The sequence below is a fragment of the Bubalus kerabau genome, chromosome 3 (assembly GCF_029407905.1).
Source record: "Bubalus kerabau isolate K-KA32 ecotype Philippines breed swamp buffalo chromosome 3, PCC_UOA_SB_1v2, whole genome shotgun sequence".
Classification (NCBI taxonomy): domain Eukaryota; kingdom Metazoa; phylum Chordata; class Mammalia; order Artiodactyla; family Bovidae; genus Bubalus; species Bubalus kerabau.
In genome coordinates, this window is record NC_073626.1 from 161,130,136 (window position 1) to 161,154,708 (window position 24,573).

General features: G+C 43.8%; 1 protein-coding gene across 1 annotated transcript in view; it reads right to left on the reverse strand.

Annotated features, from left to right (window-relative positions):
* Positions 1-987: 987 nt before the first annotated feature.
* Positions 988-24,573, reverse strand: part of NHEJ1 (non-homologous end joining factor 1) — a 91,296-nt gene continuing 67,710 nt past the window's right edge. The window contains exons 6-8 of the mRNA XM_055573506.1: positions 3,168-3,285; positions 2,252-2,370; positions 988-1,501 (exon numbers count right to left, since the gene is read on the reverse strand). Coding sequence (XP_055429481.1) covers positions 1,427-1,501; positions 2,252-2,370; positions 3,168-3,285 — 312 coding nt within the window. The 3' untranslated portion in view covers positions 988-1,426. The remainder of the gene's footprint in view (positions 1,502-2,251; positions 2,371-3,167; positions 3,286-24,573) is intronic.

The window sequence follows — 24,573 nt, forward strand, 5'->3', positions numbered from 1 at the left end:
TTACTTGGATGGTCCTCTTCCTCCCAAGACTTGACCTGGGGACAGAAACACCAGTCCTATGTGCTTCTCTCTCAGTGCCAAGAGAGACCATGTGACTGAGGAGCCTTTGACCATCATAAGCAAATAAACCAGAAAAGGCCTCTGCGGGTTCTGCCCCGACCCCTTCCTCTACCTAACAGCTCCCAGTGAACATCTGAGTTCTACTCTCCTTCCTGTCTCTCCAAGGTAAAGATTCAGATGGTGTTACCCATAGAGGAAAACCTAGTAGAGAAGGCCAAGGAGCTTTACGAATGCTGGTCTGTTAAATCCTTTTTTTGGCTGAGCCATGCAGCTTGCGGAATCTTAGTTCCCTGACCAGGGATTGAACCTGGGGTTGTGGGAGTAAAAGCACGTAGTCCTAACCACTGAACCACCAGGGAAGTTCCAAATTTTGCTAGATTTGTCCAAAAAATTGACCTTATAACTGAGAAAGTCTATCTCATACAGGCTTTATATCTTTTCCTGCTAAGCACTATTCATTCTATACGTCAATTCTGTTGGTCCCAGAGAACCATGGCCATTTCCTATTCCCACTCATCCTATCTTTTCTAGTTCTTCTATTTACTCTGCTATCTAAAGTGAAGGATAGGAGAGCAAAATTCTTTTTTATCCCACTCCAGGAAACTAACTTGGCCCTAGGGCTCACAGTTCTTTGTCATTTCAATCCCATGTTGTGGTTTAACCTGTTGTCTATGCCTCAGAAACAGATTAAAAAACACCCCATATCAAGCTGGACCAAGAAGCACAGAAGCCATAGGGCACAAGACTATGGAGAGAAGTTTCAAGATCAGTGCTCCCCAATGGAGGCTTAGCACAAGCCACAGAAGAGAAGCATAAAAAGAATCCTGAAGGATTGGACAAGGGCCTTGACTTCATCCAGAGACATCAGTGGGTTGGGATCCAGTAATGGGTTGGTTGTATGTTCCACAGGTAAGCAATCTCAAAAGCAGGAGTGTGAGCGCTTTTTATTCTGTGCTAGAGAAAAGAGTGTCTCTGAGGAGCATCTGGGAGTAGCTAAGGACTCTAGAAAGACAGGCAAGACTTCCTTCGTATGTTGTGCCTTTTTGCTGACCTGCCCCATATACCTAAAGTCCATGGTAGATCCTAAGTCTAGAGAACCTTCCCTAAAAGAAAGGAGGGTGTGGGATTCCCAGAAACTGTCTTCCACTCAGACAAGGAAGGCCAGTGCCCAATGGATTGGAGCCAGGATTCCCTTGTTAACAGTAGTCATGCCTGTCAACATGAGCTTCAGTTATCTGGCCCTTACGGTGGAGTCTCTGACTGTATAACTCTGTGTCAAAGATGCTGCCGCCACAGGAGCTCCTTCCAAGGTAACACTAGGAAACTACTCTCCGAGTCCATTTTCAGCAGTTGAGATGGTGACAAGTTAACTGAAAAGCCCCCTTAGCTTCTTCCTCTTGACTTTCAACAGCTGAGGTTTCTGCATAGGGCCTGAAGAGACCTAGAAAAAAAAAAGGAATCCAAGTTAATAGAGGTTTTGAACAGTTGCACTTAAGTTAGGAAAAGAATTTCCTTGCTCCCATGGCTCTGGCTAAGAAGGGTGACTGACACGGGGGTTTTGATGTCCATGTCAGGCTGTGAATGCGATGGAAGAGTCTATGCAGGAGAGGCACACCGCATCCCTTTTCCCCTAGGGAAAAACTTCATAGACCATCACTGGAAGTGCAATAAGGCTGAAAGGGAGCCAAGGTCCATCATTCAGAAGAACTGCAGAGAGACAACAGCAAGGGAACATGGAAAAGACCATGACTCTCCATCTAGAAATCCACAATCCACAATGTGGACGCCAGGTCACAACCCATGTTGGGTTAAGGCAGGGTCAACTAGGTGACAATTCCAGGGACCACCAGCTTGGGAGCTATAGATGCAGATTCTCCCAACTCTTTTTTTTTTTTATTCGTTTATCTGGCCGTGCAAGGTCTTAGTTGCGGCACACGGGGTCTTCAGTCTTCACTGCGGCACAGAGGATCTTTAGCTGCAGCCTGTGGAATCTTTTAGTTACAGTGAGTGGGGTCTTCAGTTGCAGCATGCAAACTCTTAGCTGCAGCATGTAGGATCTAGTTCTCTGATCAGGGATCTAACCTGGGCCCCCTGCATTGGGAGTGAGAAATCTTAGCCACTGGCCCACCAGGAAATTCCCCAGACACTCTCAACTCCTGAAATGCTATCTAGGAAGCTGCTCATGACTTACTGTGGGCTCTGTCTCAGGTCCTGGGAGGGATGGTGTTGAGGAGACCGGCTCTTCTAGCTGGTTCAAAAGTTGGTTATCAGTTCCCTGCGAGAAAGCACTGCTTGAGGTCTGGGGATCTCCTGAAACCAGAAAGATCAAAGGAAGATAGTGATAAATGCCTTCTTCTTACCAGGAAGGCATTAGCATTTACAAAGCATTCTGATAAAGGCCTGGCCTTGGTTGTTGTAGTTGTTTAGTCACTAAGTCATGTCTAACTCTTTGCAACCCCGTGGACTGTAGCATCCCAGGCCCTTCTGTCCAAGCCTTGGTACTAGTATGTAAACAGACACAAATTCACTTCCAATTAACTTTTGGAAAGCTGTTTCTACTGTGAAGATTCCCCAGGCCAATTGTAACCACGTAGGACAAGAGTCTCTGTGACTCAAAACAGCTAACTGTTCTCTGCATTGCCTGTCACATCTCAGGTAAGGGGATTAACTTTTTTTCCTGGTTCTCTAATTCTCCATTGGGTGGCATCACTGATTCAATGGGCATGAACTTGGGCAAACTCCAGGAGATGGTGAGGGACAGGGAAGCCTGGTGTGCTGCAGTCCATGACGTTGTGTGTGAAGAGTTGGACACAACTTGGTGACTGAACAACAACAAAATTCTCCTAGGCATGTAGACTAGTCCTAATAAAACTTTCTATAGCGATAGAATGAATACTTGTGATCTGTGTTGTCCAACCCGGTAGCCACTGGTCATATGTGGCTACTGAGCACCTGAAATGTACAAATGAGATGAGCTTTTCATTTTATTTAATTTTTATTTATTTAAATTTAAATGGTCACTATTGCCTAGAGCTACCATAATGGACAGCACAAACCTAGACCCTAACTCTAACCCCAGGGAGACCAACACCTCTAGAGCTACGTACCAGTGTCATGATGCTTCTGTCCCACCTGGATCGCTTGTCTGGTAACTGCCATATACATACTCTGCAGATTTGTGACGAAGGGTCTTCCATCACCAACACTGCATGCCTCTGGTAGTTTCTACAGGGGAGAGGAGATACTATCATGGGTTACATGGGATTGCTAGAGAAAAACTCGATATCCCACTGGCATTAACCCCAAAAGAGTTTATATACAGAAGTTAGATCCAATATGGGGCTTCCCTAGTGGCTCCCTGAGTTCAGTCACTCAGTCCTGTCTGACTCTTTGTAACCCCGGGGCCTGCAGCACGCCAGGCTTTCCTGTCCATCACCAACTCCCGGAGCTTGCTCAAACTCATGTCCATCAAATTGGTGATGCCATCCAACCATCTCATCGTCTGTCGTCCCCTTCTCCTTCTGCCTTCAACCTTTCCCAGCATCAGGGTCTTTGCTAATAAGTAAGTTCTTTGAATCAGGTAGCCAAAGTATTGGAGTTTCAGCATCAGCATCAGTCCTTTCAATGAACATTCAGGACTGATTTCCTTTAGGATTGACTGGTTTGATCCCCTTGCAGTCCAAGGGACTCTCAAGAGTCTTCTCCAACACCACAGTTCAAAAGCATCAATTCTTTGGTGCTCAGCTTTCTTTATAGTCCGACTTTCACATCCACACATGACTACTGGAAAAACCATAGTTTTGACTAGATGGACCTTTGTCAGCAAAGCAATGTCTCTGCTTTTTAATATGCTATCTAGGTTGGTCATAGCTCAGATGGTAAAGCTATGGCTTAGATGGTAAAGAATCCTCCTGCAATGCAGGAGACCAGAATTTGATCCCTGGGTCAGAAAGATCCCCTGGAGAAGGGAATGGTTACCCACTCTTCTATTCTTGCCTGCAGAATTCCACAGACAGAGGAACTTGGTGGGCTACAGTCCATGGGGTTGCGAAGAGTCGGAAATGACTGAACAACTAACACACTAGATCCAATACAGACATACATGGCCAAACCCGTTGGGACTGATATAAAGACCTCTTGGGAGGTCTTCTCTTCTGAAAGGCAACTCCAAACAAATATTTTTATTTCTCTCAATACTTAAATCTGTTATGCCTCCCCATGAATACCTCATAGGTTTGTAGGTTCTCTCCTCCAAAAGGATAACCTTTTAGAGAACGTTCTTAGAAAATCACACTCTTTAAATTATCCCTGAGTTGTAGATTACTATTTTATTTATTTATCTGGCCGTGTCTGGTCTTAGTTGTCATGTGGGATCTCCCATTGTAGCGCATGGACTCTCCAGTTGTGGCGCACACCGGCTCAGCAATTGCAGTGCACAGCCTTAACTGCTGCATGCCACGTAGGATCTTAGTTCCCTGGCCAGGGATGGAACCCCCATCCTCTGCATTGCAAGGAAGATTGTTAATCACTGGACCAACAAGGAAGTTCCCAGACTACTATTTTAATCAAATTTACTCTGAAACTTCTACGCTGGAGAGAAAAAAGAATGAAATCAAGGAAAGGGGAAAGAGAGCAAAATGGAAATGACAGACTGAAAGACAAGAATAAATTATGGAGCTATGATGTTCAGTCAAAGGAGATGGGAGAAACAAAGTTTACAAAATTTGGAGGCTTGCCTGCCATTTTACATTACTTATGCAATCCCATTGTGCTTTACTATAATCAATGAACTCACAATAGGGGTGATATTCTCCCCCCAGGGAGGAGAAAATTTGCTTTTGGTGGGAGGGATAAAAAAATCTTACTCTTTTAATGTATATGGCACAGATACACAAATAGTACATAAACAGAGTTTTGGTATACCCGTGGTATTAAAATTTTCTTAGGGGGGATAATTAGGGGAAAATGTCTTAAAAGGTTCCTCTGGAAGTTGATAATGAAAAAAAGTTGAGAAACCCTGCCATAATCGCACCATATTTATCTGTTTCCTTCACTACGGAAGGAACTCTGAGTTTACATTCACAACAAAATCTTTTGCCTAGTTCAAGTTTCATACACTTGGCTGAACTGAGTTTTAAGTAATGGCTGAAAACTGAAGAAAGTGCAATCAAAATGAGATGAAAGAGTATGGTGTCCAGTGACCTAAACCTGGCTGTACTTTAGGATCTGGGAAAAGGCCCAGAGCCACTTCATCCGTCCTTGTGCATGCAGATTGTCATGGTTCCCAGCCAGGCTAGCAGGTCTCAAAGGAAAGCCATGCCAGCAGCTCACATGGGAACGAACCCAAGAATCTTGGATTGCCCACATCTCACATCGAGGGCACTTCTGTTGTGCTATAAAAGCATGCATTTCTGCAAACCCACGGTGGGAGAAGGATGGAAGAGAGAGTGGGAAAAGCAGTGAAGTAGTTGCTGAACCATGGTCAAGGTTACACAGCTCTTTCCCCCAAGCATGGTGGTAGCTGAAAAACTGGTTGATTCCAGGAAAGATTTCTACTCCATAGATTTCTATTCCAACCCAACTTGCAAAACACTGTGTCAGTCTTGACCTTTCACTGGAAACCACAGACAGTGAATCAGGAGCTGCATGCAGACTTTGCTTCCAGCAGCAATCACACTCAGAGTGTAACGTCCTCTTCAGCAGCATTCCCTAAGGAATGAACTGAAACAGGTCATGGACCTCTGCCTCACCTCATTCTCGTTCCTAAGTTCAGCTCTCCAACCCCCAAGCCATCTCCTCCAGCAGAAATCCTCTATCCCATGGCCAGAGAGCCCTGACAGCAGAGAGACAAACAGGTGTTCTCTGTCCTCACATCTCATGTCTCTGGGATGTCCCTTCATGCTGCGCAGGAAGCATGGCCTCTCTTAGAGTCACCCACACATGGCTAGGTGGGCACTGTGCTGCCTCTACAAAAAAACCAGCCGGAATCTAGGTAGTCCATGGGGGCATCTTCTCCTGCCCTTTCTACGGAACTAAACAGACTCATACAATTTCCAGAGTGACCTTTAACCAGTGCATGTATTTAGTCTCAAAATAAAGTGCCAGAAATAAAAGGCCATTCAAGCTATTGCTGTCCTGGAACTAAGTCCAAATCCAGAACCTGTATCTTAGCCCTTCCTCCAACCTTCCCCTTCTCAGAGAGATCTGATCCTGCAGCTTCTGCCAAAGGTCATCCCATCTGAGTATCCCTTCTCAGAAAAGCACTAGGAAGAGAACACATATTTACTACATGCTAGACACTGTTCTAGGGCTTCCCTGGTGGCTCAGCTGGTAAAGAATCTGTCTGTAATGCAGGAGACTCTGGTTCAATCCCTGGGTTGGGAAGGTCCCCTGGAGAAGGAAATGGCAACCCACTCCAGTTTTCTTGCCTGGAGAATCCCCACAGACAGAGGAGCCTGGCGGGCTACAGTCCCTGGTGTCACAAAGAGTTAGACACAACTGAGCAACTAAGCACAGCACAGACACTGTTCTAAGTATTTAAATGTTCAATCCATTTTGTCTTATTCACTGCTATCTCCCTGGCACCTAGAACAATCTGGCTCACAGGAGTGGCTCAGTAACTACGTGTGAATGAATGGACATGGTGGGCATGAGGATGACCCTACCCTGCTGAGAAGTTACTCAGTCACAACTAGTAACTGGTGGGACAGGATTAGAATCCAGACCATGAGGCTTCAGGGCCCTCACATATAACAACTACCCTAGGGACCTCTCTGAAGCATAGAATTTCAGTCCAATGGACAATACAACCTTCCCTAGGATTACAGGCCCTTATTCCTGGCATCACAGATCATCTGTATATATTCCCTTCCAGCTCAGAAACAAGATCCCTTGGGGGACAAGGAAAAGAAAAAAGCGAGCAGATAACAAGGAGGCAACTGGCCCTCCCTGGAACCCTCAGAAGGCTGAAGGGTCACACCCATAATCCTGTTCTATCTGTTCCCCATCATCACGGATTCCTTGGGCATCATTCTCAGAATATGTGAGGGAAGAGGTGGTGAGGCCTGAGCCTGGGAAGGAGAAACATTATTTCCCTGGGCAGGACAATGGTAGGGGTGAGCTGGGGCAAGCAGCAGAGATCAAAGGGAGAAGCTGGAGTCAGGACTAAGAAAAGCAAACAGCGGTGCCTCCTGCTATAGTACACTTGAGCCAGGAGCAAGGTGTACCAGCCACAAGCGGGTCACTGCCCAGAATGGAGAGGGGAAGAAGAGCCAGGTCAGTCTACTGTATAATGTGTTCATCTGATTAATCCAGAATCAATCCTACTTGGCAAAAAGGCTACTTAGATTCTATCATGAGCCAGTTACTACAGGACTGGGGGAGGGGAAGTGGATGCAGTCCTTCCTGCCTCAGAACAGGACAGAGTTAGTACAAAGATAAATAAGTCAGAAGCCCTGCCTCCAAGAGTTTACAGTCACACATAGGAAAGAGGCAGATTCAGGTATCCCCCACTTTTTGTAAATTTGTTTTCTGCCACTTTGCTTTTGGCTTCCCCAGTGGCTCCACTGTTCTTGCCTGGAGAATCCCAGGGACGGGGGAGCCTGATGGGCTGCTGTCTACGGGGGCGCACAGAGTCGGACGCGACTGAAGCGACTTAGCAGCAGTGGCAGCGGCTCAGAGGTAAAGAGTCCACCTGCAAGGCAGCAGACATGGAGGCACAGGTTCGATCCCTGGGTTGGGACGATCCCCTGGAGGAGGAAATGGCAACTTACTCCAGTTTTCTTGGGAAATCCCATGGACAGAGGAGCCTGATGGGCTACAGTCCATAGGGTCGCAAAGAGCTGGACATGATTCAGCAACTAAACAACAACTTTGCTTTTAGGAAAAGCCTACATTAGTATCTGTTTTTGCTAACTAGAAGAAATCCAAAAAAGATTTTCACTTTTATGAAGAAAGGTAAGTACTTCTTCACTTTACACTATTTCAGCTTATGAAAGTTTCATAGGAATGCTCTCACTTTCAGATAGAAGGAAACTGTATGTGTTTTTTTTTTTTTTTTTCTTTCAGGCATTATGCTATAAGGGAGTTATAAACAAAGAGCAATAAGAACCCAGCGAAGAAGAAAGGGACAAAGTCTCACTGAGAGTCCTGCAAAACACTTCAGAGGTGATGGAGTTAAGCCTTTGCAAGGTTAGACTTTGTAGTGGAAGTCTTTGAGGCACAAAGGTGTGAAAAGATAGGCCAGGTGGGCATGTGCTCAGTCATTCCGTTGTGTCGAACTCTTTGCGACCCCATGGACTGTAGCCCACCAGGCTCCTCTGTCCATGGGATTCTCCAGGCAAGAATACTGGAGGAGGTTGCCATTTCCCACCCAGGGGATCTTCCCAACCTGGGAAGATCTGTGTCTTGGATCTGTGTCTCTTGCATCTCTTGCATTGGCAGGTGGATTCTTTACCATCTGAGCCACCAGGGAAGCCCATAGGTGGGAATATCTGATGGGAAATGAGACTGGACAGCTAATTCATAACCACCGAACTGCAAAGGACTTTATTTTCTGAATTAAGGATATGCCCATAGGAATTCCTTTTGTTTCATAAAGTGGATTTCTCTGCTATACAACTACTTGCCGAGGCTTCCCTGACTTTGAACTGTTACTGATACAGTGTAATATAGTATTGCAGATGTCACGTTGAGTAATCAGGCGTTTCCTCTAGGTTTGCATTTCTAGGTTTTCTGCTACACTAGAACCTCTTCTCTACTTCCTGCTAGTACTGTGACTAAGAGCCACATCACACTCTAATCCCAAGAGCTCTGTCACTCTCTCACCTCCAGCCCACCAGGACTTTGGCCCCTGCTTTATGACCATATCAAAAGCGTTAGGAAAACCAAAGTCACAGAAATCACAAAGGGCATTTGATCGTCCCTTCTTGTCCCTCTGGTGGCTCCTCTTCGTTGCTAGGCCCCAAACTTCCCTCCTGTTTAACAATAACTCCCACCTTCACTGAGTCTAAAACTCACTCCCAGTGGTCTGGAAATTCTAAGACTCCCTCCTACCCCCTGACCCCAACAGGATGCTGGAGCCATCCCAGTTACCACTTCCAATTAGAAACAAAAGGTTTGATCCGACCCCCAGACCTCACCCCCATTTCATCCACTCTTTCCTCTGAGGCTGCTTCAGAAAAAAAAAAAAAAATTTAGAAGTCTGGGTCAGGAAAGGCTGGACCTTGAGACACTGCTCACTCTACTCTATATGGACCCACAGGTGGAGTATACAGGCTTATAAGACAGAGGAGAAAGGGGAAAGGAGCAAACTAGAGCTCCCAGCACCAGCTGAGTAGGTCCTTGGTTCTGGCACCAGTCCCAGAAGCTGGCACAGCCCCAAGATCTGACACTGCCTGTCTCAGTATCATAACTTCCAGGGCAGGGCCCCAAACATGTGACTTCCCAAGGGTAAAAATCCTCTTCTCCATCTTGTACAAACTTCCCTCACTAGGGGGCCCAAGTCAGGTTAGGAAAGCATGGTGTGTGTGCTCCATCATGACTCTGCAACCCCATGGACTATAGCCCCAGGCTCTTCTGTCCATGGAATCTTCTAGGTAAGAACACTGGAGCGGGTTGCCATTTCCTATTAATTGCATCATTAGCTCCTCATAGGGGTAAGAGCACACTGTGGAAAACCATTCTAAGGTCTCAAGTTACTCAAAAACCATTCTAAGGTCTCAATTTAAGGTCACCAAAATAAATAGAAAGGAATAAGAAAACTGGTTTGGGAAGAGAACTCCAAGGAGAAAGACTCTTTAGAGCAGAATTCTTGCTTCCTCATCCATTCATTTGGCAAATATTTACTGGTTATCTACAGTATCTGGGATGATGTAGATGCTGGGGATACAGTACATTGAACAAAAGAAATAAAAATCCCTTGTCCTCCTGAAGTTTACATTCTAGAGAGGGGAGAGCAACAGTAAATATAACTAATTAAAACATATAAAGAGGAGAATGAAAAAACTGGAATGATACTCAACATTAAAAAAACTAAGATCATGGCATCCAATCCTATCTCTTCACGGCAAACAGAAGGGGGAAAAGTGGAAGCAGTGGCAGATTTTATTTTTTTGGGCTCCAAAATCACTGCAGATGGTGACTGCAGCCATGAAATTAAAAGATGCTTGCTCCTTGCAAGAAAAGCTATGACAAACCTAGACAGCATAGTAAAAGGCAGAGATATCACTTTGCCAACAAAGGTCCTTATAGTCAAAGCTATAGTTTGTCCAACAGACATGCACAGATGCGAGAGGTGGACCATAAAGAAGGCTGAGTGCTGAAGAATTGATGCTTTCAAATTGTGGTACTGGAGAAGACTTGAGGGCCCCTTGGACTGCAAGGAGATCACACCAGTCAATCATAAAGGAGATCAACCCTGAATATTCATTGGAAGGACTGATGCTAAAGCTGAAATTCCAATACTTTGGTCACCTGATGCGAAGAACTGACTTGCTGGGAAAGACTGAAGGCAAAAGGGGAAGCAGGTGGCAGATGATAAGATGGTTGGGTGGCATCACTGACTCAATGAACATCAAATTGAACAAACTCCAGGTTCAGAGGAGCCTGGTGTGCTACAGTCCACGGGGTTGCAATGAGTCGGACACAACTTAGCAACTGAACAACAAGCAACAATTAAAACATACTCTTAGAGTAATGAAAATAAAAATAAACAAATGGGACCTAGTTAAATGTGAAAGCTTTCGCACAGCAAAGGAAAACATAAACAAGATGAAAAGACAATAATTGCAAATGAAGCAACTGACAAAGGATTAATTTCCAAAATACACAAGCAGCTCATGCAGCTCAAAATCTGAAAAACAAACTACCCAATCAAAAAATGGGCAGAAGACCTAAATAGACATTTCTTCAAAGAAGGCATATAGATGGCTAGTAAACACATGAAAAAATGTTTAACATCACTTATTATTAGAGAAACACAAATCAAAACTACAATGAGGTATCACCTCACACTAGTCAGAATAGCCACCATCAAAAAAATCTACTAACAATAAATGCTGGAGAGGATGTGCAGAAAAGGGAACCCTCTTGCACAGTTGGTGGGAATGTACATTGATACGGCCACTATGGAGAACAGTATGGAGAGTTCTTAAAAAAATCAGGTATAAAAAATACCATGTAGGTTTGTGTGTGTGTGTGTATGCTCAGTCACATCCAACTCTTAGTGATCCCATGGGCTATAACCCACCAGCCTCTTCTGTCCCTGCAATTTTCCAGGCAAGAATACTGGAGCAGGTTGCCATTTTCTGTATGACCCAGAAATCCTACTACTGGGCATATACCTAGAGAAAACCATAATTCTAAAAGACACATGTACCCCAGTACTCATTGAAGTGCCATTTACAATAGCCAGGACATGGAAGCAACCTAGATGTCTATCGACAGATGAATAGATAATGGTACATACATACAATGGAATATTACTCAGCTATAAAAAAGAATGAATTTGAGTCAGTTCTAGTGAGGTGGATGAACCTAGAGCCTGCTATATAGAGTGAGTAAGTCAGAAAGAGAAAAACAAATATTGTATATTAACGCATATATGGAATCTAGGAAGACGGTACTGATGAAGCTATTTGTGGGACAGCAGTAGAGACACAGACATACAGAACAGACTTGTGGACACAGTAGGGGATGGAGAGGGTGGGACAAATGGAGAGAATAGCATTGAAACTTATACATTACCATGTGTAAAACAGATAGCCAGTGGGAATCTGCTGTATGATGGTGCTCTATGACAACCTAGAGAGGTGGGATCGGGTGGAGAGTGGGAGGGAGGTTCAAGAGGAAGGGGACATATGTATACCTATGGCTGATTCATGTTGATGTATGGCAGAAACCAATACAACAGTGTAAAGCAACTATCCTCCAACTAAAACTAAATTAAAAAAAACTCTAGGGACTTCCCTGGTGGTCCAGTGACTTAAGACTCTGCCCTCTGAATGCAGGGGGCCTGGGTTTGATCCCTGGTCAAGGAACTACTAATAGCTCCTACATGCCACAACCAAGATCCAGCGCAGCCAAATAAAATTTAAAAACAACAACAACATACACTCTATCAGATGGCGTCAGCACCACAGAGGAAAATAAATCAGCACAGGCAATATGGGATCGGGGCAGGAATGTGTTGCAATTGTAAACAGTGGTCAAAGGGGGCCTCACTGTGAGGTGACACTATAAAGACCTAGGGGAAGTAAGAGAATGCTCCACGTGGCTCTCTAGACCTGGTGACCAGATTCCTCCCAGTTTGCCTGGTCAGCCTCAGTTTGCGTTTACTGTCATTTATCAGTAGAGCTCCTTTTCTCTCTTACGAGTGTCCCAATTTGAATGATAAATTAGGTGGTCCCCCTATTATCAGAGGAAGAGCATGGCAGGTATGTGGACACATGTTTGTGTGAAATCATAAGATAATACAGCACATGATCTTTTATTCTGTAAGATGGGAAGCCACTGGAGGTTATAAAGAAGAGAGTAAAATGATCTGACATACATTTTTAAACGATCACTTTGAGTGCAGAAAGACAAGTGAGCAGATCTGTTAGGAGGCTGTTGCACTAACCAAGTGGGAGATGACAGTAGCTTGGGCCTGGGTGGCAACAGTGGATCTGATCAGATTCTGGATATATTGAAAGTACAGCTGTACATTGTCACCCTGTTTGTTTAAACTTCTATGTAGAGTACATCATGCAAAAATGCTGGGTTGGATGAAGCACAAGCTGGAATCAACACTGCTGGGAGAAATATCAATAACCTCAGATATGCAGATGACACCATCCTTATGGCAGAAAAGAGCCTCTTGATGAAAGTGAAAGAGGAGAGTGAAAAAGTTGGCTTAAAACTCAACATTCAGAAAACTAAGATCATAGCATCTGGTCCCATCACTTCATGGCAAATAGATGGGGAAATAATGGAAACAGTGACAGACTTTATTTTTGGGGCTCAAAAATCACTGCAGATGGTAACTGCAGCCATGAAATTAAAAGATGCTTGCTCCTTGGAAGAAAAGCTATGACCAACCTAGAGAGCATATTAAAAAGCAAAGACACTACTTTGCAAAGATCCATCTAGCTAAAGCTATGGTTTTTCTAGTAGTCATGTATGGATATGAGAGTTGGACCATAAAGAGAGCTGAGCGCTGAAGAATTGATGCTTTTGAACTGTGGTGTTGAAGAAGACTCTTGAGAGTCCCATGGACTGCAAGGAGATCAAACCAGTCAATCCTAAAGGAAATCAGTCCTGAATATTCATTGGAAGGACTGATGCTGAAGCTCCAATACTTTGGGTATCTGATGCAAAGAACGGACTCATTGGAAAAGATCCTGATGCTGAGAAAAAATGAAGTCAGGAGAAAAAGGGGATGACAGAGGATGAGATGGTTGGATGGCATCACTGACTCAATGGACATGGGTTTGAGCAAACTCCAGGAGATGCTGATGGACAGGGAAGCTGGGCGTGCTGCAGTCCATGGGGTTGCTGCAGTCCATCGGCATGACTGAGTGACTGAACTGAACAAATGGCTGATAGGATTCAATGATGGATTGGCTATATAGAATGTGAGAGGAATCAAGGATAAGTCTATTCTAGGACATAAGGCAGAGGCTACAGAGTGATGATCCAGAAACCTAAAATAAAATCAGAGATAACCTGAAATGGCCCCTGGATCAACAGCACAGACTCAGTGTGGATAATAAAAGGGGGAGACTGAGTGAGAAAGGTGAACCCAATGACCAACGCAAGTATCAGAAAGTTTAAAAAGAAGAAGCCCAAAGTGGCTTCTCATTCAAAGAAGGAGGAAAACTATTAGGAATTAGGACAAAAAAACTCTCTAAAAGAAAAGAGAAGTAAAAACAAGATTTAAGTTCTGGCTTTAGAACCTCAAAGACTCAGATTTGTACCTAAGTTCTTCTATTTGCTGGCTGTGACATTTTGGGCAAGTTGTATTTAACCAATGTCTTATCTTTAGAGAGAAACAGATGGAGGGATGGGTAGATATGGGGGCTGGGAAGGGAGGACTGAGACAGACAACATCTACATCACAGAGTTTGTGAAAGGATTAAAGGAGAGAGTAGAATAAATTGCCAAGAAATGCTGTCCTCTCCCTTTGCAGGACAAAGGAAGCTCAAGAAATGCCCTAATGCTCTAGGACATAGAGCAGCCAGCGTCTCACCCAGTTATGAACCTCTCCCCAATGCATTCCAAAATATATGATCTTCCAACAATTCAGTGACTAGTCAAAGCTTAGGTCAGGGGGATACAGCTAGGTCAGAAACCTAGCTCGTAACCTCTGGGGAGCTCATCATCCACTATCACCACATAAGCCCAATCCTCAGTCTCTAGTAAGGACCAAGGTTCTGGCTTTAAACCCTGGCCTTGCCAATTAGCAGCTATATTATTAACCTCTTTCAGCCTCTGTCTCCTCACCAGAACAATGAGGAGACCAGTATCCACTTTTATGAGGCTGTTAGAAGGACTGCATGAGATAACACATGTAAGGGTTGCCTGCTCCTTGTAAATGATGTCTCCTGACCTCCCCCTAAATGCTCTCATTGCCTCTCAAAGATCCCCCTTACTCTCCCAATGTACAGGACCTACCCACAAGGCTAGGTTTCACTTCCATTCTCCTTACCCTCTTTTTTGGGGAGGTGGTGAGTATAAGAGTGTAGAATAAAGCTTCCTACTTCAGAAGCACACAAAGCACAGTTTACTCTCTGAAAAATTTTAGCTGAAGTATTCCACATGGCCCAACCTGTCCAACAATGGTTCCACCAGGAACCTTTTCTCACCATTGTTTCCTGCTCCCTAGTGAGGCCTGGGCAAGAGGTTCTGCTATGGTGTTTCCATTGTGAAGCAATGTACACTCACAAAAGGTTATTTGGAAAGTAGAAAAACATGATCTGCAGATAGGTCATCCAAATATGGGGTTTTTTAAAAATATATTTTTTAATTTATTTATGTTTGACTGCACTGGGTCTTTGTTGCTAAGTGGGCTTTCTCTAATTGTGGCGAGGAGCTGCTACTCTGTTGCAGTGCGTGGGCTTCTCATCGCAGTGGCTCCTCTTACTGCAGAGCACAGGCTCTAGGTGCATGGCTTCAGTAGCTGCAGCACAAAGGCTCAGCAGCTGTGGCTTTCGGGCCCTAAAGCTTGGGCTCAGTAGTTGTGGCCCACAGACTTAGTTGCTCCCCCGCACTGTTGAATCTTCCCGGACCAGCGATAGAACCCATGTTCCCTGCATTGGCAGGAGGATTCCACTGCGCCACCAGGGAAGTTCCAGTAGTCATATATATATATATATTTTTTTTAGTCCTATGTTTTTGATGGGATTAATCTCACAGTTTCTTCAGAGTTTGAGGGGAAAAAACAACAAAACAGTAATAGGGCAGAGAAAAGAGAAGTGGTGGTGATGTCTAGGTTTTTATTTTTCACTTTTTTTGGTGGCACTGAGTGGCATGTGGGATCTTGGTTCCCTGACCAGGGATTGAGCCTATGCCCCCTGAATTGGAAGCATAGAGTTTTAACCATTGGACCACTGGGTAAGTCCCATTTAAAAAAAAAAAAATTTTATTAATGTCCAGGTTTCTAAAAGACAACCAGCTCAATCTCCGTTCGCCTCCCTTGAAACGTTTCCACAGCAGCTCACTTGGATGCGGTGCTTCAGGTGATTCCTAGCCCAAGGGGTCCCTGTGTGTGTTGACCCTCACAGAATACCCCTCTGAATTTCCTCAGTTCAGTGATCACAAATCTTGGTGACTTGGGAGAGATCCGGCACACTAAGGATACAAGGCAAGCTGCCCTTGAGATCGTCTGTGAAGTTGTTGAGACAGCTGACCTGCTCCTGTGTTTGGTCTGGTCTGGCTTTGTTGGGTCTGGGTCGCACAAGGCCCACCCTGACCACCATGCCCCACTGAGACTGACCTCGCCAGGCTCTCCTGTCGGCCTCTGTCTCCTGTGCACCCACCCCCACAGCACGGGGCTTTGCTAAGGAAAAAACACAAATAGGTCTGAACCTAATCTTCTGTTTGAGACCTTACACATTCATTATAGCTCACCTCTGTCCTCCCCACCTTTACAACTAGGTGGGAGAATGGACACATGCGTACACTCACCCATCCAAGCATGGATATAGTCCAGTCAAATCTTTACGTCACTATCTTATATGGCCCGCTCTTCAAAATGGGGTCATTTTGTGCCTCACTCTCCCTCACGGAGCTGGAAATGCAACTGAGATAAAATAGGTACAGAATTCAAAACAGTTTAAGATAAAGTCTAGATTTTTCTGGTTTTGCTTAAGGAAGGCCTAGGTATCTCCTTGAACTGCACAGTCAGAAGAGAAATGAGATGGAAAGCAAGAGAGGTCCAAACAGAAGGCTTGAATTTTATTAGTAAGATTAACATTTGGGAATGCTTTAAGTGTACTAGGCACTAGGCAAAACATTAAAAAAAATTTTTTTTACTGTGGTAAAAGTCACATACTATAAAATATACTATTTTAACCATATTTAACTATACAAATCAGTGGCACTAAGTACACTCACACTGTTGTATAACTCTCATTTATGTATAACATCCGTGTATACATACAAATATATAACATACATTTCCTGAAATTTTTACCTTCCTAAACAGAAACTCTGTCCCCATTAAACAATGACTCCCCATTCCACCCCCCAACCCCACCGCCCCCACCCCGTCTCCTCCCAGGCATCTACCAGTGTACCTTCTGACTCTATGAATTTGACTATTCCACGTACCTAGTATAAGTGGAATTAAATAATACAGTAAACCTATTAAGTAATCTGTTAATCTAATAATCAGTCTCATTAATTTATACAGGAAAAAAGAAAGGCTCAGAGAGGTTATGAAACTTGACCAACGCCACAGCTAGAGAGTAGCAGAATGGGGCAGCAAAAGGCCCAGGGAGCTGAACCTCAGAACATACACACACTTGCACCACTCCACTACGTGGCTTCTTAAAAATCACCTCTGGAGGAGGATCCCACATACCTTGGAGCAACTAGGCCCATGTGCAACAACCATTGAGCCTGGGAGCCCTAGAGCCCACAGTCTTCAAGAAGAGAGCCCTCCCCAGTGAGAATCCGGCACGCTGCAACCAGAGAGTAGCCCCCGTTTGTCAAAACTAGAGAAAAGCCTTCGCAGCAATGAAGACCCAGCACACCCAAAAATGAATAAATAAAATAATATTTTAAAAAAATCACCCCCAGAAACAGGCATGTGTCCCTCCCATCCCCCACCTGCCATTCCCCAGGAGGAGCTTGGTCCCCCCTGGTTCTGAGACCTCATAGTACTAAAATGTACCTCTCTTGCCTTCTTTCTTAAATCTCCAAATAGCCCAAAAGACTGACAGAGGAGAAAGACAAAACACCCTCCAAAGAAGAAACACCTTACTTATTAACTCCTTGACTGTCCTCTAATGGGACTAGAAAATCAGAGAAATGAATCTCTGGTATGGGGAGGCTCTCAACTCTAAATCTCCTTTTCAAATAAGTACAGCCCCTCAAAGTCATAGCAGGAAGGCCCCTCAGCTCTGCCCCCAAAAGAAAAATAATGGTAAAGGGAGTGGAAGTGAAGGTGGGGGCAGGGGCCGCTGCTCTCATAAGAGCCCTTTGTGGTGGTGCCTCTGAAAGGAGGTTTTGCTAGACAAGGTGGAACTTCTCAAGGTGACAAGCAAATGGTACAGCCTAAGCGGTGACCCTTTGCTCGCTCCATAACCACCCCCTCCCCTCTGGAGAGCAGGAGCCTAAACTGTCCCTGAAGCCCCACCCAGCCCCAGCACAAACCCCGGCTTTCTAACTAACAAGCAGCAAAGGGGCTGGAGTAGGAGGGGACGTGAGTGGTTTCCTGGGGGGAGGAATCCTCAGAGCCCCTCAGAAAATGCAACGGCAACTCTCATTCCTTCTCTCTCTACTCCCACTCCTTCTCCAGGAAGAACAAGCAGCTCCTGTCAGCTCTGGCTCGGGGCGGGGGCACTGACCCGCCTCTCCGGGACAACCAGTCTGAAGGATAGTTTAGCCCCCCTCTCAAGTCAGCCGCCTCACCATCCTTTCTCCAAATGGAAATGAAATGAGGAGGTGAGAACCAAAAAGAAAAAAGCATCAGGCCTAATGACAGAAAGAAAATCACAGCCATACAGCAGGCATCTGACTGAAGCGCGTGACCCTTGCCCTGTGCCCCCAGCACTCCGCAGGAGCACATATTTCTTTTTCCCCCTGTTTTAGCGGGGAAGAGAGGACAGTCAGCTGGGTCTGCAGGGCACAGAGGTGATTTAGAGGACCTGGTAGTTAGTATCATCTGTAGGACCTCTACCACCAGAGGGATTCTCTTTCACTCCCCATTACATGCTTGACAGCTGGGAACACAGATCACAGCGGCTGTGATCTCAGGGCCTCCCCACCCCCACCCCGCCCATCCTCTGCACCTCCTGAAATCTTCCTCTACAGGGTGATGCACCCTCCCATAACACACACACACACACACACACACGCACACACACATGCGTGCTCATGATAAGGGCCTGACCTTCATGACCTTAGGTAGGCAAAGATTTCTTAACAGGACATAAATCATAAGAAAAGATTGATAAATTGGACTATATCAAAGTTAGGAACTTCTGTTCATCAGAAGATACAATTTAGAGAGTAAAAAAGCAAGCTCTCAAGCGGGAGAAGATATTTGTAAAACATATAATCAACAAAGGACTGACTCATTTTCAGAATATTTGAAGAACTCCGAGAAATTAATTGGAAAAAGTCAAATAACCCAATAGAAAATTGACAAAAGGCTTGGTCATAGCTAAATGATCCATAATGACATGAAAATGTTCAGAACCTCATTAGTTACTGGGGGAGTTAAAAAGCCACAATAGGATACCGCTACACATGCACTATAAATGGCTAAAAGGAAAAGGCAGATAATACGAGTGTTGGCAAGGATGTGGTACAAACCGGAACTCTTATATATTGTGTGTGTGTGTATAAATTAATGTAGTCACTTTGGAAAACTGCTTGGCGGTATCTATGAAATCTAAATATATGCGTAACTATGAAGCATCCAGGGCTTCCCAGTTAGTTCAGTTGGTAAAGAATCAGTCTCACCAATGCAGGAGACCCAGGTTTAATCCTTAGGTGGGGACAATCCCCTGGAGAAGGAAATGGCAACCCACTCCAGTATTCCTGCCTGGAAAATCCCATGGACAAAGGAGCCTGGTGGGCTATAGTCCATGGGGTCACCAAGAGTCAGACATGACTTAGTGACGGATGAATAAATTGTGGTACAGTCTTACAATAAAATACAAAAATGAAAATTAACAAAGTACTATCAACATGGATGAATTTCAAAAAAATTTTCTTGAGTGAAAGAAGTCAGACACAAAAGAGTATAGACCATATAATTCCACAAACAGACAAAATTAACCTATTGTATTAGAAGTCAGGACAGTGATCCTTTGGAGACAGTAGGTACTGAGTACCAGAAATTTTCTAGTTCCTGATTTGGGTGCTGATTACACAACTATATTCATGCTGTAATTCTTCAAGCTCTTTGTTTACGACAGAGGCACTTTTCTATATGCATCATATACTTTTATTTTAAAAGTTTATTAATAGGAGAAAAACAATTTGGCAACTCCCCTGAAAGTTAAATAATAGAGTTACTATATGGCCGAGCAATTGCACTCCTAGGTATATATATACCCAAGAGAATTGAAAATGTATGTTCATACAAAACTTATACACAAATGTTCATAGCAGCTTTATTCATAACCCCAAAGTGGAAAACAACCCAACTGTCCATGGATGGATAAACTGATGTGGTATATCCAACTGATGAATGAATAAACAAATGTGGTATATCCATATAAAGGGATATTATTCTGCCATAAAAAGGAATAAAGTAGATACTTGCTTCAATAGATGCACCTTGAAAACAACGCTAAGTGAGAGAAGTCAGACACAGAAGACCATATATTGTATAATTCCATTTGTATGAAACATTTAGGAGAGGTGACTCCAAACAGAGACAGAAAGTAGATTAGTGTTTTCCAAGAATGGGGCAGTAAGGAATGGAAAATGACTACAAGTGGGTACACTGTTTCTTTTGGGGCGGGGGGGTGATAAAAGGTCCTGGAGGTAGATAGCAGTTGTAGTTATACAGTCTTATGAATATTGTAAAAGCACAGAATTGTACATTTTCATTGTATATATTTTTGGTAAATATTATGGTATGTGAATCATACCCCAATTTCTCAAAACAAAATTGTTATTTTTATTTTTTAGAAAAGATAAAGTCTCTATTCTCCCACTCTCCTCTGTCTGCTCTCTGTTACTTCTTTCAGGAATAGACTCTCAGCCTCCCAACAGGCAGGCCTGGACAACTGTCAAAGGATTTTTTTTTTCTCTTTCAAAGGATTTTAACAGTAGATTCCTGCCTAGTGGCCAAGTGACTGGCATTAGCACCAAATGGGGACAGAGGATGGGCTCTAGAGTCACGTAGGCTTAGCTTTGGAAATAAGCCCACCACTTACATATTTTTGGCTAAGTATCTTTATATTTTTTTAAAGATTTTTTTCTTTAATGGGGACCATTTTTCAAGTCTTTATTGAATTTGTTCCAATGTTGTTTGTCTTGTGTTTTGCTCTTTTGGCCACAAGGCATGTGGACCTTGGTTCTCCCACCAGGGATCGAATCCACACCCCCTGCACTGGAAGGCAAAGTCTTAACCACTGCGCCTCCAGGGAAGTCCCCTTTTCCATGATTTTGGATAAGTGTCTTAATCTCTCTGAGCCTCAATTTTCTTTCTATAAAATGAGTAGAATAATTCCTATCAATCAGGGTTGTTGCAAGGATTGTTAAATGAGATCATGTATGTAACATATTAATTCCACTCTCCTGAAGTTCTAAGCAACCTCAGCTACTTGAATACAACCAACATGAAAAGTGAAAGTGAAGTCACTCAGTCGTGTTCAACTCTTTGAGACCCCGTGGACTGTAGCCTACCAGGCTCCTCCATCCATGGGATTCTCCAGGCAAGAATACTGGAGTGGGTTGCCATGTCCTTCTCCAGGGGATCTTCCCAACCCAGGGATCAAACCCAGGTCTCCCGCATTGCAGGCAGACGCTTTACCCTCTGAGACACCAGGGAAGCCAGGAGCACTTCAATTTGGCAAAACACTCAGATCCCAAGTCCATCACTTTATCTTTCTAAGCTTTAATTTCTCCAACTTCAGAATGGGAATAAGAATACTGCCTGCATTTTAGAGTAATTTTGAGGATTAAATGAAGTAATGTATGTGAAGTGCTCACTAACACCACTTTGCACATAGAAAAGTGTTAGTTGCTCAGTCATACCCAATCCTTTGCGACCCCATGGACTGTAGCCCACTAGGCTTCTCTGTCCATAAAATTCTACAGGCAAGAATACCGGAGTGGGTTGCCATTCCCTTCTCCAGGGAACTTTGCTGACCCAGGGATTGAACCCGGGTCTCTCACACTGCAGGGGGATTCTTTACCATCTGAGCTACCGGGGAAGCCCAGAAAGTACTCACTAAATATTAACTGTTATTATTAATTAAGTCACTAAACAAAAAAACTGTTGGCTGTGCCAGATAGTATGCTGTGTCCTAAGGATAAGAAAGAGTTCTCTGCCTTCAAGGAGCTCATAGTCTGGTTGGGGAGTCAGTCACATAAACAAATAATTGTTCTCATTGCTGGGCACACACTGGAGTCTTTGACCAGCAGTCAGAAACACTAGGTCTGAGGCATTATAAAATCAAGCTGGATATGTGAAGAACGGGGGTAGGGTGGGGGCAGTGGTGAACAGACTAACCATGAATCAACAGTAGACCCCTTCTTTTTTCTACAAATAGCCTACAAGAATCTAGATAAACAGGCAGGCAGACTTTGACTTCCTTCTAAGCATTAATACCAACCAGGCAGGGGCTTATGGGCATCTCCTATGTATCTATCTCCCCTGCTCTTCAAGTGCCTGGTTCTTTCTCATCTTTAAGATCTCAGTTTAATGGTACCTCTCCTGGCACCCTTACCGAAAGTATTTGTTCTTAGAGCACTCTATTCTTTTTCCTCAAAACAGTCATAATAAATTTCAATTATTTGTTTACTTGTTTCCTATCTCTCCCAGTAGATTCTAAACTCCTAGAGTTCAGGTTCATTTAGCAAATGTTCACTGAGTACCTCTATGTGCCAGGCTCTGAAGTACGCACTGGGAATTCAGCTTGGGGATAGAGACATGGCTGCTGCCCTCATAGAGCTTATAGTCTATATTTGCTGCAGAGCTTTGGGATGGACGTTTATCCCAATCCTGGCTGAGAACATCTTCAGACTAGCCCAGTCAGGAATGAGTCCTGGGCTGCCAGTCTCTCACTGAGTCCAGAAACAAGAGGCTGCAACTGTAGGGACATCTTATCCTTATCCTTTTGCAGTCCCGGATTCCCAAGCTCACAGCCCAGCCGAGGTTAAGTGAAGCCAAACAACACAACCTCAGAGCCATTCCAGCAAATTCTCTCCTTGTAAAGCTACTCCTATCAGCATTTGGGACTAGGGGATCAGGGTCACAACCATCTCCTGCTATTAAAAGATTGAGACCATGTATGTGTATGTATGTGTTTGCATACACACCTTGTTCATTTAATAAAGAATCTGAAGCAGATTTTAAAATAATTCTTTCCATTTTATTATCTTCCAGTCCTGGAAAACAGTGTTCCCTTGGCCTATTCCCAGAGAATTTGCTGCTGACTCTATTAACTAAAGCCTCATGGAGCATCCCTTGCTCAAGCTCAGGCTGGCTTTTGCAAGAAGCCACCTTGGGATGGTCAGGTTCAATGTTAAAGAAGCTCAGACTACTGGAAGCAGGCATAGTGAGAATCTTGGAGCACTGAATTTGAAAAGTGCTGAGGACTCTAGTTATTCCTTCTCTGTAGGACTTAAAAGGAGACTCTCACCTCCCTATCCCTACCTCCCACCGCACCCCACCCCAGACATATATCCTTTGCCAGAACCAACTGTTCTTGCTTTTAGAATGCTTACATGTACATCTTTATTAACACATTAAATTATAAGCTCTCACAGTGGATCAAATAGCCACCAGAATTTCAAACAGTGATGAGCATAAACTATATTTCACAATATCTGTAAACTATAAAATGATCTGTGATTTCTATTGGTGACAAAGTCACAGAAACTGCTAATGACATGGTGATTTTCTGCATATATTTGTTTAGTTTTTTAATTGAAATACAGTTCATTTACAATAATTGTGCTAGTTTCAGGTTACAGCAAAGTGATCAGATATAGATAGATATTCAGACTATTTTCCACTGTAGGTTAAGATATTAAATATAGTTCCATGTGCTATACAGTAAATCCTTATTGTTTATCTATTTTATGTATAGTAGTTTGTAACTGTTAATCTCATACTCCTAATTTACCCCCCCTACCCTCCGTTTCTCCTTTGATAGCCCGTAAATTTGTCTTCTGTCTTTGAGTCTGTTTCTGTTTTGTATATGAAAAGTAAAAGTGGCTCAGTCAAGTCTGACTCTTTGCGACCCCGTGGACTGCAGCCTGCCAGGCTCCTCTGCCCATGGAATTCTCCAGGCCAGAATACTGGAGTGGGTAGTTGTTCCCTTCTCCAGGGGATCTTCCCAACCCAGGAATCGAACTCAGGTCTCCCGCAATGCAGGCGGATTCTTTATCATCTGAGCCACCAGGGAAGATTCTATACGTAAGTGATACATGATGTTTGTCTTTCTTTTTGGTGGCTAATATTGCAATATATATGTGTGTGTGTGTGTATATATATGATGTTTTCTTAAACCAATGATCTGTTGATAGGCACTTAGGTTGTTTCCATGTCTTGGCTATTGTAAATAATGCTGCTATGAACAGTGGGGTGCATATATCTTCTTGAATTACATTTTTCCTCTTTTTGGAATATATGCCCAGGAGTGGGATTGCTGGGTCATATGGTAGCTTTATTTTTAGTTTTTCTAGGGAATCTCCATACTGTTTTCCACAATGCTGCTGCTGCTAAGTCGCTTCAGTCATGTCCGACTCTGTGTTTTGCACAATAGCTGCACCTATTTACATTCTCACTAACAGTGTAGAAGAGTTCCCTTTTCCCAACACCCTCTCCAGTATTTATCATTTTTGGCTTTTTGATGATAACCATTCTAACCTTGCTTACATTTATAATAGAAAGAAATGCTAAATTTCAGTTACAGGTTAATGAAAATAAAGATGCAACTTTCCTCCTATCCAATTCACAGAACCCTGAATCCTAAGCATGAATTCTCAAAGGATTCATGGACCAGGGTGAAAAACTTCTGCTATAAAGATTCTCACTGGGTAACAGTGCTTGCTTACTTATCAACAGAAAGACCATGCAGACCTAGTCAGAGTAACAGGGCAAGCCAAAGCCACATGTCA